Source organism: Aspergillus brasiliensis, assembly GCF_001889945.1.
Source record: "Aspergillus brasiliensis CBS 101740 unplaced genomic scaffold ASPBRscaffold_3, whole genome shotgun sequence".
NCBI classification, from domain to species: domain Eukaryota; kingdom Fungi; phylum Ascomycota; class Eurotiomycetes; order Eurotiales; family Aspergillaceae; genus Aspergillus; species Aspergillus brasiliensis.
Window position 1 is genome coordinate 326,328 of NW_027137444.1, and position 13,772 is coordinate 340,099.

At 51.4% G+C, this 13,772-nt stretch overlaps 5 protein-coding genes across 5 annotated transcripts; 2 read left to right on the top strand and 3 right to left on the bottom strand.

Moving 5' to 3' along the window:
* Positions 1 to 95: 95 nt before the first annotated feature.
* On the top strand, positions 96 to 5,110 carry ASPBRDRAFT_204402 (uncharacterized protein; the record flags this gene model as incomplete). The annotated part of the gene is made up of 8 exons (XM_067621709.1): positions 96 to 445; positions 498 to 1,059; positions 1,143 to 1,500; positions 1,558 to 2,184; positions 2,264 to 2,827; positions 2,888 to 2,999; positions 3,095 to 3,355; positions 3,427 to 5,110. The coding sequence occupies 8 exons, from the start codon at positions 96 to 98 to the stop codon at positions 4,862 to 4,864; spliced, it is 4,272 nt and encodes a 1,423-aa protein (XP_067481483.1). The 3' UTR covers positions 4,865 to 5,110.
* Positions 5,111 to 5,552: 442 nt separating this feature from the next.
* On the bottom strand, positions 5,553 to 6,889 carry ASPBRDRAFT_62942 (uncharacterized protein; the record flags this gene model as incomplete). The annotated part of the gene is given in 3 exon segments (XM_067628397.1): positions 5,553 to 5,563; positions 5,831 to 6,033; positions 6,053 to 6,889. 3 exon segments carry the CDS (start codon positions 6,847 to 6,849, stop codon positions 5,553 to 5,555), a joined length of 1,011 nt encoding a protein of 336 aa, XP_067481484.1. The 5' UTR covers positions 6,850 to 6,889.
* A 1,029-nt stretch (positions 6,890 to 7,918) lies between these two features.
* Positions 7,919 to 9,078, top strand: pex7 (putative peroxisome biosynthesis protein (Peroxine-7); the record flags this gene model as incomplete). The annotated part of the gene is made up of 4 exons (XM_067617324.1): positions 7,919 to 8,082; positions 8,169 to 8,568; positions 8,653 to 8,889; positions 8,944 to 9,078. 4 exons carry the CDS (start codon positions 7,919 to 7,921, stop codon positions 9,076 to 9,078), a joined length of 936 nt encoding a protein of 311 aa, XP_067481485.1.
* Positions 9,079 to 9,338: 260 nt separating this feature from the next.
* ASPBRDRAFT_27283 (DUF1014 domain protein) lies at positions 9,339 to 10,252 on the bottom strand (the record flags this gene model as incomplete). Its single annotated transcript, XM_067622354.1, has 3 exons — positions 9,339 to 9,858; positions 9,946 to 10,046; positions 10,196 to 10,252. The coding sequence occupies 3 exons, from the start codon at positions 10,250 to 10,252 to the stop codon at positions 9,339 to 9,341; spliced, it is 678 nt and encodes a 225-aa protein (XP_067481486.1).
* A 572-nt stretch (positions 10,253 to 10,824) lies between these two features.
* Positions 10,825 to 13,693, bottom strand: ASPBRDRAFT_27284 (uncharacterized protein; the record flags this gene model as incomplete). The annotated part of the gene is made up of 4 exons (XM_067622355.1): positions 10,825 to 11,301; positions 11,355 to 13,053; positions 13,118 to 13,467; positions 13,544 to 13,693. 4 exons carry the CDS (start codon positions 13,691 to 13,693, stop codon positions 10,825 to 10,827), a joined length of 2,676 nt encoding a protein of 891 aa, XP_067481487.1.
* Between the last annotated feature and the right edge of the window lie 79 nt (positions 13,694 to 13,772).

A 13,772-nucleotide genomic window follows, 5' to 3' on the forward strand; every position in this document is an offset into this window, starting at 1 on the left:
GTTGACGCCAGTCAGGGACCTTACGAAACTGCTCGCAGAACGTGCTTGGCCTTACGATTATACAAGTAGCCTAGGCTCAGGGCTTTCCGGATAAAATGGCAGAAATGAACATGGAAAAGACTGTATTTCGTTTGCGGCGGTTGCCGGAGACCGTGAAGACCGCAGAAGATGTCGCCGAGCTCCTCAGCCATCGGCTTCGGGTTCCTGAGGGAGAAATCACCGTCCGTTCCTTTGCGCTGTCCTTGAAATCCCGGGAAAAGCCTCGTACAAAGGTGGCAACGGTCATGTTCAAAGTTTGCCCTTCACCTGTCCTGGAAAGGCCAGATGCAAAGGAATGGTATATTGACGGCATGAGCCACGATCTCAATGATCGTCTCATCCTGGACACCCACTTCCTCGGTCTGACGCCTTTAAATGATCATAGCCCCCTGCAGGCCCCATACGAGTAAGGACCGCCATCCCTTTTCGAAGTGATTGAAGATTGACCTTCCTGTCAGCTGCCTCGCCATCTCGGGTCTAGCAAGCCACCCTTTCGGGTCCTGGCAGCCCAAAGAAGATAGACGATATATGTGGATCTTAGACGAACTAGCCCGCGGTGAACAATCGGTTCGGGCCATACTTTATGGTTATGACACAAGGCTCGAAGGCAGCCAATCATTCCAGACCATTTCAGATCTCGCCAGGCAACTGATCGAACAACTACTTGCCTACAGGGCTCCGGGGTCTGTAACGCCGCTGGCTTTCTTGGCCCATAGTCTGGGAGGACTGGTTGTGAAGCAGGCTTTGCGGGACCTGGCCGAGAATTACTCCGACAAAGAATCCCAGGATCTCCTGAGTGCCGTACGCGGGGCAATCTTCTTCGGCGTCCCAAATACGGGCATGAGGCAAAAAGCAATGGAAGCCATTGCCGGCCACCAACCTAACAAAGTTCTGGTTGGGGACCTTTCCAAAAATTCCAAGTTCATCAAGCGACTCGCAAAGGCTTTCCCCACCAAGCCCTTTTATAAAAATTGCAAGTTCTTCTGGGCGTACGAGACGGAGGTGTCGCCCACAGTTACTGTATGTGATCATAGTATATGCCAATCATTAGGAACCCCGCCCCCCACATCATAAACTACAACAGGCTTTCTAACCAGCGGTAGAGGAACGCAGCTAACCGACTGATACGAGATGGGCCTGCAGTCAAGTTAGTGAGCGAGAAGTCTGCAACATGCGGGTTCATCAAAACCAACTCTACGGTAACATTTCCGATCAATTTCTCGCACTCTAATATGGTGAAGTTCAGTCAAGATTCACATTATTTGGGCGTTGTGCAAGATAAATTGTCGCAGATCCTACAAATCGCCCCTCATGGCACCAGCTATGAAGCACAGGGTAGCAATGTGCCGCACATTGCTTCTAATGACGTAACTGGACTTTCCTACCGGATTGATTCAGCAGGCACAACGGGATCAGCAACGACGAGCCTTCAGCTGGGGTCATCCTCACACAGCTCGATAGGTATGCAAAACCCGTGGATCTTTTCCAGTCTGATCGCTTACTTGTGCCATGAACCAGCGGATGTGGAGATGTTCAAAAGAAACTCAGGACTCACCGAGAGTGAAGCGAAGGGTTTTGCTAAAACGACTCAGACTGTGCTTCTGCCTGCAGCCCGCGAGATACCACAGAGTGAACAGTGGCATAACAATCAACCTACGCTCATCACACAGCTAGACCAATCCATTTCATCGATGGAAAAGTTTGGCCAGGTGGCGCAAGAGATCGACTCGTTCTCCAACGGCTCGAATACGATTGGAAACGAGCGTATCAAGGAAGCTAATACGACAGCAGAGAGGCCTCAGCTATTCGATGCTCCGATGAGGGACTTCAATAAGAGTATCAACGAGGTTTCGCAAAGTGTTGTGGGAACTAATTGGCTAATCAGTAACCAAAAAGAAGGATTGATGGGCCCACATGCACCAAAGCCTGGAAAAGGGGAAATGGAGAAGGTTCACAGAGACACAGTTGAACACTGGCTCTCCGCGCTCGACGTCAAAGCAGAACATCAGATCCATCAAGAGAAGAGGAAGCGAGTCTGCAAGGATCCTGGCCGCTGGCTACTCAGCAGTTCTAGATTCAAGACATGGACGAACCCCGATAGCCGGCAGAATCCACTGCTTTGGCTCAGCGGAATACCAGGAGCAGGTATGTGATGGATATGAGGTAGACTCGTAGAGGAGGGTTGGGGTGAAAGGAGATATGCTGAACAGAACATTCTCTCCAGGAAAGTCCGTCCTCGCTTCTGTCGTCATTGACGAACTGTCCAACATTCAGGGCGCAACAGTCGCGTATTTCTACTGCAAATATGGCAGTGATCAACACAACTCCTTGGAAAGTGTTACGAGGTCAATATTGGCACAAATACTTGATCAAAATCCTAATTTACTGCCATCTTTCCTCGGATCAGCTCACATGAACGAGCCATTAACATCATCCGCAGTTTCAGAGCGAATTCTATGTACGTCCCTGAGGACTTGTACGAGGGTCTTTCTCGTACTTGATGGCCTGGACGAATGCGGGCGTGCTGCCAGGAAAGCCATCGTCAGCCGGTTCCGCAGAATGGTTCTTTCAGCAGTGGAAGTGGGCTCCATTCGGTGTCTATTCATCAGCCAGGAAGATGACGCGGCTGTAGAGGACTTCCAAGGCATACAGCCCATCAAGATCGGAAAGCAGAATTCCGATGATATTTCGGAATTTGCCAGTATGTGTCAGCAAAATATAATCGCCAAGTTTGGGGCAAGCCACCGACTGTCGCACATTGGAGCGATCATATTAAAACAGTCCCAGGGTAAGGATTTCGGCGGTTGCATCATCTCCGTGACAATGTGAACGTTGCTAATGCCTTTAGGAATGTTTCTTTTCGCTGAGCTGTTTGTCAAGTATCTCGAGCAGTGGTCGAGGCTCAAAGGCCTCAAGAAACAGCTTCGTCACAAAAATTTGCCGGCGAAGCTGGATGATCTGTAAGTCCTGGCTGGGTGGAAGTATTCGTTCTCTCTCTCCTCTAATTTTCTTTCCTTCTTATATGTTGCTCTGGAACTGACCGTTTACCTTGAAGATATGCCCTGATTCTTAGTCGTATATGCAAGGCGAGAGGTGGGAGAGCTATGAGGCTCATTGAGGAGATGCTAGGATGGATCGCCTGTGCTCGTCGGCCGCTACGATGGAAGGAGATACAGACCACAGCCTGCATCGACCCGAGAAAACGGAACTTTGATGATGGCAGACGACTGGGATATTCGCCAAGGGAACTATTTGCCTCTCTCGTCGAGCATCAATCTGACGATACAGTTAATTTCATCCATGGGACTGCACGACAGTAAGCCCCCTCATGTGGAGCAAGCATTCATTATCGTGCTCCTCCTTCAAGCCAACTACTTACCGCGTTAGGTTTTTGATGAAACGGAGCCTGGATAGGAGTCCCAGACAACAGCCGGTGGTGGAGGTCCACCAGGCGCATTTCTCGCTCTCAATGCGACTCCTCACGTACCTCTCATTCTCGCAATTCGTCGTTAATCGACCTCGGGAGGATACAAGGTCGGATCTTCTTAGCGGGTTTTACCAGCTCTATGAATACGCATCTGCCTTCTGGGTTGTGCACTTGGAAGAGAGCCTGCCAAATCTTGCAGAGGAGAAACTCGTTCTTCTCCGCCAAGCTTTGGAGAGACTAGTTGAAGTACATTGGTCCAAGTCACACCAGCCCATCCACGATAGTGAAGTGCGCACACTCTTGTCACCACTCGAGAGATTGAAAGACACGGATTTGGAGCAGTTCGACAAACTAATCCAAGCGGTCGCATGGGCCAGGAAACAGTCTGGTCCGTCCGGGATCAAACCGAGCACCAAGGAGGCGCTCACTTTATGGAGATCGGTAGCCGAGATCAGATCCGTACTACAAGAGATTCCTCCTACTGGTAAGAAGTTGGAGACAATCGATCTTCTCTACGGGATAAAACGGTACAAATGCCCGTGGGTCAACTGCCAATACTACCATTACGGCTTCCACTATGCTGAGCAGCAGGCACGACATATCAAAAAGCACAAGCTACCGTACCTTTGCCTTGTCATGGGCTGTCCGAAAGAGGCCTCTGGCTACAAGCTCGAGAAGGATCTGAAGGAGCACTTGTTTTCGGAGCATCAAATTTGTGTTGGCGTACTTGAGCTAACCTCCCCCGAACCTCAGGAAGTCCACGCCGGCGAAAAGGATCTCACCGAAGAAAAAAATCTGACCCAACGTCAGGAAATTCACGCCCGTGAGAAGGACAAGAAACGATATAAAACCCGACAACAGACCCGACAGGCCCAACAACAGAAGATCTACACCAGTGAGAAGGATTCCACCCAAGAAAAAGATCTGACCCGACATCAGGAAATCCGCGCCGGTGAAAAGGAGAAGGATTCCACCCAGGAAAAACGTCTGAACCGACAACAGAGACGACAGCAGAGAATTCACGCCGGTAAGAAGGCTTTCCCCTGTACCAAGTATGGCAGAGTCTTCACGGGAAGAGCGAACCGCGAACGCCACCAATTTACACATAGCAAGACGAAGAAGTATGTCTGCGCTGGGACTCTCATGAATACGAAGAAATGGGGATGCGGTAGACCCTTCCCCAACAGGAGCAAATTCAGGGACCATTTCCGGCCGGAAAATCAACGCAAGTGCATCCTGCCTTGGCTGCACGAGAAACAAGCAGCCTGTGACGGCGCTGAGAAATATCTGGATGACAACGTGTTCGCCGGTCAAACGGGGGCCAATGCCAAGGTTCTACTCGACGTCGGCAGATCCTTACCACCGCTTCGAGACTTTTTGAATAGGTACAGACTTTGACGTGTCTGTTGAGTTGCGCTGGATTTTCTTCGAGCATTAGTCCTCCTATTGCATCGGTCTCATGAGCCCTAACAACTCGGCGAAAGGAGAAAAAGGTGGTGGGACTGTTTGTCGAACATCCGACCCAAGAGGGAGATAGAGGTTGTGTGTCTCAAGAAATTGAAGGATATTTTGGGTGCTATTTATTGCATATCAGAATAGCAGTGGGGGTTACCAAGGACAGGCAAAAAAGCAACGAGGTGTGGGTAGTAGGGGGCCGTTTAGTGTCTTGTCTACGGAGTACGGAGTATCTATCTGTTATATACCAACGGTTTTGTAGTTTATTCGTTCTTTCATTGGTCATTTTAATCACCGCCTTCCGCTTTCTGCTACATCCGTACCCCCACCAAACCTGTGCTTTATGGCCGATTGACCTATCTCGATCATCCAACTGGCTACTTTAATCTGCTAACTGTTGGCATACGAAGGAATCTTTCAAGGCAAAGCGTGAATTTTGGATAGAAAGTCATAAAGTGATAAACAGACGAATCGCAGCGCGGATGCGCAGCGCCTGCGGGGCCGCTTGTTGTAGTTAGTAAGTACCTTTCCTATCCGGACGGCATGTAATTGCGTACGGACAGCGTACTAGTTATATCTATCTTATATTTTCAACTTCAATATTGATATCAATTATGATACTTTATTCATTTTAGAGTGGCGCTGAATTATATGAGGTATAGTATGCTATCTATACAAAATTTCATGCCATCCGAATAGCGCCCGCCTTCAAATAAGTGCACCCGTATGTCGTCAGATAGAGCTAGGACCAGGTTTAGAGCCAGTCGGCCGTCAGGGAGGATCGGGCTTCTACAGCATTAACGGAAGTTTATTTACTCAACTTCTTCAATCCAACCATGAAAGATTACTACATTTCCATTTGTCCCTGTGGATGGACACGCCATGCTTGGACTACTAATGTGCACTCACGTTCAGTGGGCACGATAATTAGGGTGGGTTTCACGGGAACCGAAATCGCATCTGCTGGGGTTAAAGATGTTGTTTCAACGCAGGATACGCCTGCCACTATACTGATGATCATGCTAAGGGTCTTTCCCAATCCCATATCATCTACAAGGATGCCGCCACAGAAATCTTCGGGCTGAGAGGGACTCACGTCGGTAAATTCATGTCTGGAGGCTTCAAACTTACACTTGGTACCATGTGGAGACGGACATGAACCCAAAGACGAAGTTATAGAAGGAAAAGGCCGTCGGGGTGAGTCGGTATATCGCATTCAACCGGGGGAGACGCAGCTCGCCAAACTCGTAACGCTTGTTGATGATCACGGGCCGGGGCTGGTGTGAAGGATCGTTCTGTGTGGGTGGGGAATCATCATTGCAACTGTCATCGATGTGGTTGTCGTCTATCCACTGGAGTAACTCGTGAATGAGTTTCGTCCAAGCGTCCCAGGTGACATCGTTGGGGATAATGTGCTCGTCCTTGGCGATTTGGAAATCGATCAGCTCGGAGATGAGCCATGCGTAGGATAACAGGAGTCCGCAGGCGGCGGCGTGCAATTCGCGATCGGGACAGATGTTTTGTACCCAGAAACCGTGATCGAGGAGATACTCTGGTACTGGTTTGATGAAGATTCGGCCGGGACTCCAGACTAGATGCTCGTCGGGCGACTCTGTGAGGATGAACGCACGCTGCATCAGTTTCTGGCGATGTAGTGGGCGCGCTGCCCGCGGGAGGCCAGCGAGCCATAATAGATGATGGATCAGATTCAACTTCGGCGTCAGAAGCTGGCAGGCGAGGTAGCGTGGGAGATCCCCACTGGGCCTGATCAACTCCAGGGGGAAGTTGACGCCTGCTGGGTGGGTGTACTGCCCTTCAGAGCGGATCTTCAAAGACTCAGAAAATGGCGGCGTCACATCATTTGGACGGCTCTCTGGGGTCGTTGGCTCATTGGAGTTTGAGTTAGGAGAAAACGCGGCGTTGTCCATCTTGTTTATGATCTTGTTTATGATCTGGTTGATGGTGGGGGTGGAGGGTTTGTGTGGATGCAATGCACAGAGCGGACAAGCTTCAGGGAGGATGACAAGGACGGTCGGTGAAACCTACAACTTGTGGCTTATGCTGTCACGAGATTGGAAAAGGGGCAAAGACTAGAAGAACGTATCTACGCCGTACAACTCCCCACTACGAAGGATATAACAATAATTACTGTAGGCGAGATTCCCTGGCTTAAGAGGTTCATTTCAAGAGCGGTGCCATGGACTATTGTCGACGCGCTAACCACTAGACTACTGAAAGCGATAATTATATCGCGTCCAGCCAGCCAGCCGACGAAGAGATAGTTACTATCTTCCAATTCACAACAGACTACCACATAACTAGTAGTTAGTCCACTTACGGTCGTAGTGTATCGCTGCCCTCTGATTGCCAATTACAGAACCACAATGCGTGTCGCCGACAGTGCTAATGTAGTCCATCTACTACGGAGTATCAAAGTGATGATATACTACTGTACACTGATGATAGATACGGGCTACCCCGTATTGAGGCTGGTTGTGAGGCTGGTTGTGAGGCTGGTTGAGAGGCTAGTGGTACTCCTAGAGCGACGAAAATGATACATCTATAAGTCGTGACTTGTAGACTGAGGCTACAGATTACTGCCTGGGGTTAGAGCTTACTGCCTGGGGCTAGGGCTTATTGCCTGGGGCTAGACCTTACTGCCTGAGGCTACTTGTTACTGCCTAAGGCTTAATATTAATGCCTGAGGCTGAAAGTTGTGGCCTGAGGATAAATATTACTGCCTGAGGCGCTAAGGCGATATAGTATAGCCTCAGGCAGTATTAGTGGCCGAACCTCGGCACGTTGACTCCCCGCAGTCAGTCCATCTCCATCTGCATCTGCATCTGTATCTACTCCGTACTAACCTCTCCATCCCAACAACCACAACCAACTCATCACTTCTCCCCTCCCTTTTACAGCGCCATGATCCCTTACTCCAATTAATTACCCCTCTCTTCGTCTTCTACGATCTCCACTCCATTCTCATCACCCTCCAGAATGCTCCACTTCCGCACAGAAGGCTTCAACGGCTGCGCAGTCAAGTATTCGCCCTTCTTCGACAACCGACTCGCCGTCGCCTCATCCGCCAATTTCGGCCTGGTCGGCAATGGCCGCCTCTACATTCTCGAGCTGACTCCGAATGGAATAGTTCCCTACAAATGGTATCTCCCCCCCACCACCACGTTCACCTTCTACCATCCCCCCATCACCATTCCCAACCAAATTAATCAAAGACACAAAACCACAGGTTCACAACCCAAGACTCCCTCTACGACCTCGCCTGGTCCGAAATCCACGAAAACCAAGTCCTCACGGCCTCGGGCGACGGTAGCATCAAGCTCTTCGACACCGGGGTTGCCGACTTCCCCATCCAAAACTGGAAAGAGCACAATCGCGAAGTCTTCAGCGTGCACTGGAACCTCGTCGCGAAGGATCGTTTCTGCAGTAGTAGTTGGGACGGGACAGTGCGCGTCTGGACACCCAATCGCCCGCATTCTCTCCTCACCTTGCCGACGCATAGCTGCACGTACAGCGCGGCGTTTTCCCCGCACTCGCCGGATATTCTCTCATGTGTGTCATCGGATTCGTATCTCCGGGTGTTTGATCTGCGGACGCCGGCGTCGGCGTCGAATCATTTGACTTTGCAGGTGCCGATTCATGGGGGTGGTGCTGCTGGGGGAGGTGGAATAGTGCCGGGTGGGGGACCGATGGCGGCGACGGCGCCGGCGGAGGCGTTGACCATGGATTGGAATAAGTATCGGCCGTCGACGATAGCTACGGCGGGGGTGGATCGAACCATTCGCACGTTTGATATTCGGGCGCCTGGACAGGGGCCGCAGACGGTGTTCCTGGGACATGAGTATGCGGTGAGGAAGGTGACGTGGTCGCCGCATTTGTCGGATGTGTTGCTGAGTGCGAGTTATGATATGACGTGTCGGGCTTGGAGTGATCAGACGCCGCCGGGGGCGGTTGGCGATGTCGATGTGATGCGGGCTGGGCCAGGGCCGAATATGGGGGTGGAGTTGGGGAGGATGGGCCGGCATACGGAGTTTGTGACGGGGGTAGACTGGTGTTTGTTTGGCAGCGAGGGATGGTGTGCGAGTGTCGGATGGGATGAGAGTTTGTATGTGTGGGATGTGAGAGCAGTGATGGGTTGATTAATTCCTTTCCTTGCATCCAGTGATTCTGCGTGTGCTGTGTTGTGTGTGGTGTATTGGATATGGATATAGATTGCATGATACCATTGCATCGTTAATCATCTCATCTGCTGCTTGCTATTTATGCCCTTCTATGCTTTTTTTAGAAAAAGAAAAATATCCCTCCGCGGGCAAACCGGGTATATCATCCAAACCCAAACAACCCATCACCAACAAACAACAAAATATAAACCAAGAAAAGAAAGAAAGAAAGAGACAGACTATTTAGCCAACCGAGCCTCCACCCTCTTCCTCTCCGCCTCCTTCACAGCAGCAATTTCCTCCCGACTAGCATCAAACGCCACATGCACCTGATTGAACGGATTCTCATCACTCTTCTCAAACTCCTTCTTACAGATCTCAATGCGTTGATTCCGTCTCAACCCGGGATTCTCCGCCTCAATCTCCGGTAACCGTCTCTCCTCGAACGCCGCATATGCCGCCTTGAACCGTCTCTCCGGGTGCCGATCGATCTTGCCGCTATCCTTGCTCGTCAGGGACAAGGCGTCAAGCGCGTTATCGATACCAGAGGCATTGAGCGCAGATGCCTTCTTGCTCCCGGGCGCGGAATCGTCCAGTTGAGATAGATCCAATGTGCCGCGGCTGGGTCCAACATTTTTCTTGGCTGCTGCTTTGGTGTTCTTGGGTTTGCTGGGTTGGGAGGCTTCTTCGGCGGCGAGGAGGGCGTCGCGTTCCGCCTTTTTGCGCGCGGCTTCGGCTTTTTTGGCTTCGGCGTCTTCGCTAATTTTCCCGAACAAGTTGCGTTAGTGCGGGGTGCTTTGATGGTTTTATGTTTGATGTTGAGGGAAGGGTATGGTATGGACGTACCGCTTGTTGTTACCCTTCGCGCCCTTGGACCACTTGGCGTCCTCCTCGGCGGCGCGCTTGGCGTCCTCAGCGGCCTTTTTGTTGGCTGCTGCTTCGGCTTTCTATTCCATACCACATATTCATTAGCATTTTACTATACCCATGTAGTTGTGGTTGAGAGAACATAGTGGTGGTGATGATGAAGCGGGGGCGGGGTAATATTTTGCAGAGGGCAGAAAGATAGTTAGATAGGTAAATAGGTAGTACGCACACGAGCATTGCCCGCAGCCTTCTTGGAGTTCTCGCCGGCAGCCTTCTTGCCTCCCATTTTTTGCGGCTATGTATATACAGTATTGACGGGGAAGAAAGAGGAAAAGAAAAGAGTTTGTAGGTGGTTGCAGAGTAGTAGGAAGCAGAAAGAAAGAGGAAGAAAAAGAGTTGAGTAACTAACGATGTCATCCTATCGCGGGAGTTGATGGGCCGGAAAGGGTGATGACTAAGAAAAGGTGGCATGTGATGGGGGAAGCCCTCATAACAATTCTATAATTATCTACGGAGTATGAAGTCAAGTATATTGTGTCGTGGACGTAGTTGTGGTGGATGAGGAAGATACAGGGGTTTCTTGTTGGAGGAAGATGATGCGATGCGAGATTCATTGTTCTGGAGGGTGAATATTATTTCTTGATTACATCGTCGAGGCGACTAAGCGTGTTACACGATCAACTAGATTTAACTATTTCAACTGCTCGCTGTTCCCCTCTTCCTTTCTCATTCTTTCCCATCCTTCTTCACGTTCATCAACTGCCATCTTCACACTCATCAACTTCCATCAGAAAACCTCTCCTACTAGTATCCACGAGCCGGTCCCAGGCTGCTCCCGTGGCAGCAGTCTGGGATCGGCTACAACTTCATCTCCCACGCGCCCTTTTCCCACATCTTCACCCCGCTGATATCCTCGATGCTCAGCAACGCCCGCGTCGTCATTTCTACCCCAAACAAGTGCACCGTCTCGCCCTCACCACTCTCCACGGGGAACGGAACATTGAGCGGAATTTGCTCGGTCGGAGCTGGCTGTGCAGCAGCAGAAGAAGACGAAGATTGAGGCTCCTCTTCAGCTGCTGCCTCTCGGAGCATCGCGGTCGCTCTGGCCAGATGTCTGATGCGACTGCTGATCTGGGTGGCGCCGTTGGCGATCGGTCCATGCATGCAATGGCACATGGCCACGTACTCGATGCGGAGGTGCGGATAATGCAGGATGCCGTCGACAAGGCTATGCTGTACCTCGCGCAGCATGGTCGTGCACATGTCCTGGCGGTACCAGAAGACTTGCAGCGCCTTGAGAGAGCGTAGGCTGCCAATTTGTTGGATGAGAAAGTGCTTTTGAGGTTAATATCGTACCAAATCGAAATGGAAAGAGAAAGTTGACTTACCATGCTGCAGTTGTTCACAGTAACTCCGAGCTCGAGTAGCTTGCCTCCCCGCTGGCTGATCAGTAGCATGGTTGTCGGGTCGGCAGTCCAGCTGTCATTCTCATCGTTGCGGATCACCAATCGCTGGAGGTTGTGCATGTGCTTGTTCAGGATCTCCCTGCGAATGGTGACCGCGTTCACGGTGGTCTTTGCGGCCAGCGACTCCACCTTGGCTTTGCTGAAGCGCTCGAACAGAAACAGCTCGGTGATCTTGTCCATGCTTTTGACGAAGCTGCAGAAGGCGGGCGTGACATTGTCCGTGTGAATGGATGTCAGTGGGAGCGGATGGACCTGGTTGAGGCGCTTGAGGAACGTCCAGAGCGTGCTTTGAGGGCCAACGTTAAGCAGCGATAGGTGGTGGAGAGAGGTCAGGTCAACGGCCTTGCTGAGCACCCCTGCGGTCACTGGAATGAGATGGATAGAAAGGCTTTCCAGTGGGATGCCATGGGTTTCGCGAACATAGCTCTCTCGCGCCTTTTCTGCTGTGTGCTTCTCGACCGGTGGGGTTCTGACCGGCTGCTTGCCTTTGCTTTTATCAGCAGATGGACTGGGCCTGGATGCCCGCACTGGCTGGCGCGCAAAAGCCCGAACGCTAGCCTCTGTGATCGACCGCTGTGTCTCATCGATGAACACCTGATCTTCTCCCTCCTCTTCGATGGTGTCGGGATGCTCCATGTCGATCACGTCGGTCGGACATTTCTCCTTCTTCTTGCTCACAGAGGAATCGGTCTTGCCGCTGTTCGACGAAGAGGGCTTGGAAGCACTGGCTGAGGCAGAATTGCTCGCACTCGCTTTGCCAACGCTCTCGCTGAGCTCCTTGGGAGGACGGCTCAAGTACTGCGTTGCCGCCTGGTCGAGCCTGTGCAGCACATTGATGATGGCTGGATTTTCCGAGTTAAGCACCATCATCTTTGGCAGCACACGGACCATCGAGCGTACAGACTTCAGAAACCTGCGGTCCTTTGTCTCTTCCGAAGCGCTACTGGTTCCCATCCGGGCATTGCCTTCCAGCAGGACTTCCTCCAGATACTTGTTGCGACGGTCGCCATCTTCCACCTTGAAGATGTACGCCAGAATTGACTCCTGGATGGAGCGTTCCCTTCGGACCATCGGGTCTGGGGGCAGAGCAGGATCGACCGGAGGAGTCTGCGGGCCCAAGAGGAGGTCTTCTTCCCACTGCGGCGCAGCTAAGATGAGCACATCCCCGAAGGTCATCGTAGCATCTGGCGCCGTATTGGCAAGTGTCTTCTTCCGCGCCGACTTTGCAAGCTCGTCGGAGAACGACAACTTGAGCGACTTCAACGTCGACGAGCACTGCGAGATACACTGCGGGAGCTGCAACACCAGTTTCAGATCCTCAATATCCAGCACCGAGAGATTCTTGAGCCCCGAAAAGAGAGAAAGGGTTGGCACGATCTTCATTTTGTTGAGATCCTTCATCAACTGAGCCTCTGCACCCGTGCAACTGGGCCGAACCTCCCTGGGGGGCGGATTATCCTGGCTGAAATGGAAATGAGGAGCCTGGAGCACTTGTCCAAGGGTCGCATCAGCGGGCCCTGGAGTCTTGCGTACTGGCAGACGGATATGAACGTCGCGGATGTCAGGGATTTGGCTGAGCGCTTGGTAAACAGAGGGTGCGAGTTCCAAACGAATGTCCCAACTGAAAAACAAAATTAGCACGACTACCCTATCATGTATTTTGGGATTTGTCTCGTGCAACTTACTTAAAACTAGTTAAACTAGTCGTCTTCCGCAGAGTAATGACAAGAAGACTACTGAGGTACCGGCCGGCCTCGTAGCTCTGAACTGGCTTTTTAACCACGACTCCCTGTCTATTATCCGATTCGTAGGGCGCGATATGGCTGACTGCAATGTCCTTGACACACGCCGCGTACTGCGGGTTGCTGGTACTCAGCACCTCCACCATGGCCGTGAACCGGTCCAGAGAGTACTGAGTAAAGATGGGATCATCTGCATGAATAGCATGATGGAGGTTACGGTACAGCAGCGCCACGGCCATGCCGTGAAACTGCTGGCAGACCCCAGCCAAGTTGTAGAGACCCTTCTCACCGGACTGTGGAGAATTGCCAAATTAGCACACGCGTCTTGGACATCGAGAAAGACGTGCTACAGGTGTTCAAAATACTCACATATTCAAAGATGGTGTTGAGAATTTCACTGGGAAGACCGAGCAGGCAAGGCACCACCACGACTGGCTCTTTGGATTTGCAGGCACTGGGCCCGGACTCATGCATGCCAAACTGCATCTGTTCATTTCTCGGCGCGTAGCCCCGCTCCATGATGATGAATTATGGTGACGGTAAAGTGTTTATGAATGACGAGTGGATGAGAAAATGGATGTGTGCAGGTGATAATGTT